Source organism: Echinops telfairi, unplaced genomic scaffold (assembly GCF_000313985.2).
Source record: "Echinops telfairi isolate 266 unplaced genomic scaffold, ASM31398v2 ScPeMD7_8;HRSCAF=38, whole genome shotgun sequence".
Lineage (NCBI taxonomy): Eukaryota > Metazoa > Chordata > Mammalia > Afrosoricida > Tenrecidae > Echinops > Echinops telfairi.
Window position 1 is genome coordinate 17,437,684 of NW_022103905.1, and position 4,183 is coordinate 17,441,866.

The 4,183-nt window shown below is 44.3% G+C and overlaps 1 protein-coding gene across 1 annotated transcript in view; it reads right to left on the bottom strand.

Annotated features, from left to right (window-relative positions):
- The window catches only part of MYO1E (myosin IE), a 261,215-nt gene that overhangs the window by 107,535 nt on the left and 149,497 nt on the right, over nt 1-4,183 (bottom strand). The window contains exon 6 of the mRNA XM_045286475.1: nt 2,884-2,973. Within this exon, the coding sequence (XP_045142410.1) occupies nt 2,884-2,973 (90 nt within the window). The remainder of the gene's footprint in view (nt 1-2,883; nt 2,974-4,183) is intronic.

Here is a 4,183-nt window from a genome sequence, read left to right on the forward strand (position 1 = left end):
ATTGTACATGTGCAGACTGCTGAGTTGGTGTGTGTTTTGCTGTGTACACTCTCAACAACAAAATAAACAAGAAGTAAAGAAAGCAAGAAGTCAGTGCCTTGGGCTCAGTTTGAAGGGAGAAGCCACCCAGAGCTGAACCCCGATCTACTTCCACCTCCTCCTCCTAAGTAATCGGTGGAACGGCATTTCAAGCTTTGATTTATAAACACTGTAATTACGTTTTATGTAACGTGCCCGTTTTAAAACAAAGATGGGGCCATGATACAGAGAGTGTTCTGCAGCCTTGATTTAACAATACATGTTGGGCAACTTCTTTATATCATTATTAACAGGAAATGGACATAATTTGTCCTGACAATAGTCTTCTTGGATTAAAGACGATGAACCTCTTTTTAAAAATTTTTTTTTACGATGAGCCCCTTTCATCTGGATAAAAATTGCCAGATGGCTTTCCTGGAAGAATGTGTCAGTCTTCCACCAATCACGTCTTTCCCCCCAGGGATTATCAGTCTCCTTAATGCTGGCCCATCTGAAGAGCGAGAACATGATATAGTCTTGGAATTCCATCGATCATTATTCTGTGTGTGTGTGTGTGTGTGTGTGTGTGTGTGTGTAAGCACATGTACACACTGGACAGTCATACTTTTCTCCATTTTTCCACTGGTGGTTCTTGTTGCCTGCAGGAGACTTAATTCCAACTCATATGGGCTTTATGTGATAGGGCCAACCTGTTTCATGGCATTGGATGGCGAACTGCAAGGTTGGCAGTTCAAACCCACCAGTCTCTTGTTGGGAGAAAGACGAGGCTATCTGCTCCTGTAAAGATTTACAGTCTTGGAAACTCACACCGGGTCCCTCCGAGTCAGAATTCACTCCGTGACAGGGGCTTTGGGTTTGACTCTCTCTGCGAGCAGATCACCAGGTCTTGTTCCTGCCGAGTTGCTGGTGGGTTAAAACTCCACATTTCTGTTCAGCAGCTGATGCTAAACCATTTTGCTACCAAGAGCTCCTTACTTTTCCAATAGGATTGGTATAAATTTTATAATAAAACTGGCATAAATATTGTAATAAAATGTTGAAATAAGTAAATAAATGTAGGCTTTAAAAACTAATGAGGAAAAATAACAGTTTATAATGGGAAAATCAAGGAAAATGCTGACTGAATTATTATTTGTTCTCCCTGATCTTTAAAAAAAGGCAATAAAATCGGGATGGGCAGCGAGACACATTTGACCAAGTCTTAGCATGTCTACGAGGCAGATTTGGATGGAAAGTTAAAAGGTCAAATGGAAAATTAATTCACATCTGCGTCCTGTTTCATTCTCTAGAAACTCCTTTACAATAACCCAATATAGGCATTAGACAACCGGAAAAAAAAAGAGGCATGAAGACATGAGTAATTAATTTGAATATTATTGGGCAACCGGAAAAGGGAGAACCAGTCAGAGAGACCTAACTCACTTAGGGAACTTGATAGTTACTGCTGAGAAGTGAGTAGGACAGCTATAGAAACAGAAGCTTTCTTTATAAATAAATATTCCTCTGACTGTTTCTCTTCCCCATTCTCCTTTATGTGTATTCGAATAGTTCAGAATCTGCCTCACAGACGGCTCATTGAATGCTTAAGCTCCAGGCATAACTTCTCATGGAGATAAGATGCAAAATCTACACAAATCAAAGCGCCTTGGTAAACATTAGTTTCTTTGTAAGTGACTTTTGTTTGCCCCAAGGGAAATATATTCATCTTCATCCTTGCCAGACTTACAATTTACCCTCTCAGGAGATACCCCGACATAAAAATCTTTTAATGGGCATTCACAAGAGCGCATTGTGTTGGCATTTTCATTAGCTTGGGTAAGTGGGCCAGAGAACTGGCACTCGCTTGTGGGTGTCATCATGGGGGGTATATTAAACACATGCACGAAGCTATGCTGGGTAATAGAGGGAGTGCGTTTTAGACAGCTCGGGCAGTTGGATTACGCTGATGATCACGCGGAGGAAGGGCTCCTCTGAGGGACTGGCCTAGGCCAAGACCCCCGGTGTTCGATCCTGTCAGTGTGCAGACCTGGTTGTTTCAGGCAACGAAACCACCGTTGCTCCTACACGCTTGTCTGCGACTTTTCTCCAGGCTGCAAAACAAAGTCCTCTAGGACCAAGACTAAGTGAAAATCTCTTCAGGATGGTGTTATGGACTGAATTGTTTCTCCACAAAACTTGTGCTGAAGTCTGAGCCCAAAGGGATGCGACCCTGTTTGGAGATAAAGCCCATTGCGCAAGACACAAGGGAATGGCGTCATGTGACGCCAAGGAAGACTAAGGATTGGTGGGAGCCACTAGAACCGTGGTTCTCAACCTTCCCAGTGCCGCGACCCTTTCAGACAGTTCCTCATGTGGTGGTGACCCCCCCAACCATAACATTATTTTTGTTGCTACTTCATCACTGTCATTTTGCTACTGTTATGAATTGCCCTGTAAATATCTGATATGCAGGATGAATTGTCATTGTTACAAAGGGAAGATCATTAAACATAATTAATCACAAAACATTATGTAATTATATATTGTGAAATACTTATGTCCTTTCCTATGGTCTTAGGTGAGCCCTGTGAGAAGGTCCTTGGACCCCCAAAGGGGTCGTGACCCCAGGCTGAGAACCACTGCACTAGAAGGTGGAAGAGGGCCACGGAATAGTTTCTCCGTGCACACAGAAGTAATCAGCCTGGTTCTGATTTGGGTTTCTACCTTCTTGAATGGGAAGAAAAGACATTTCTCTTCTTTAAAAGCTACACACTCTGGCATTTTGTTACAGCAGCCCTGGGAAACGAAGACATCGGGCAACTCAAGTTGATAACTCTACCCAAAATGACGCTGAGAGAAACTCACGAATCGACTGGAGTTGTTGTTCCGGACGGTCTTGGCATTCCCGAAGGCCTCCAGCAGTGGGTTGGACTGCAGAATGATGTCCTTCACGTGCTGTGATGGCAAACACACCAGAAGTCAGGGAGGTGCAAATACTCACGGTGCATCGAAGTCAAACGTTTCCCGAGGACCTGATTTCTGTGCTACAGCGAGAGACTTCAAGTCCAAGCATCTCTGTTTTCTTTTTCCTTACTGGACAGGGGACCTAAGTCTTTTGGGGTCTCCTGACTCCCTTGGCTGGATACAGGATTACCTGGAACCAGACTACCACAGATAAATCAGTAAATCAACTCTTAAATCAGGTTTTCCACATAGATTTACAAATGTATCCAGACTAGGCTGGTCCCTAAGAGTGGTGGCTATCCCAGAGGGGGGAGAGTAGAGCTGGGAGGATGTTTCATTGCTGATCTTTAAGAGTCTTTTTCTTTTTAATCATTTTATTAGGGGCTCATACTCTTTAAGAGTCTTTATGATCAATACATCTGCCCAGGTACTCTGCCCATCTTTTCCAGTCCCACCTCCATCTTCTCGGTTGCATCGGAGAGTCACCCGAAGGCTCCATTGACATGAAGGCGTTGCTCCACCCCTCAAAGGGTGCGGAAACACAGCCCTGTGTTTCTCAAGCTTGAGTGTGCATGCATTACCTCGGGAGCTGCTCAAGTGCAGACTGATTCAGCAAGTGGAGTCTGCATTTCTAACCAGCTCGCTCAGTCCTGCTGTTTTTGCTTTGAAAGTTCTCACTGTGAGCAGCCAGGGTGACCACTGGATGGTGTGAAATAATCCCCGGTCCCTGGTTTTCAAACACCCCACTTCTGTGCCAAACTGCGAAGTGTGCAAAAACACACCATGGCCATGAAACAGATAGGATTTGATGTTGCCGAGGGCTTTGAACCAATGAGTCATTCCTTGTACTTCCAATTATTCACATGCTACGGTTAGGCATGTTCCAGAAATAACAAGTCTTCTGGCTTGGACTTTTAAGCTACTGACTAATTCTGAGCCAAGACCTCTGCATCACTGTTTTCTTAGGAAAACAGGAAGAGGCAAATCAGGATTCAATGTCTGCAGTCTGGTTACCAGGTTGGTGCCTGTCAGGCACAGGACTAGATGAAGCCTCTCACTACCGACTGACTACGTAATAGCTGTGGTGATCCTTGGCAACCTTCTACAATTCAGAGAGAGACTGCTACAAGGAATGAGAACTGCCATTCTATCCCGACTGGGGAGTTGCCATTAGCAAGGGCACCAAGGGCAGATTCTGGGC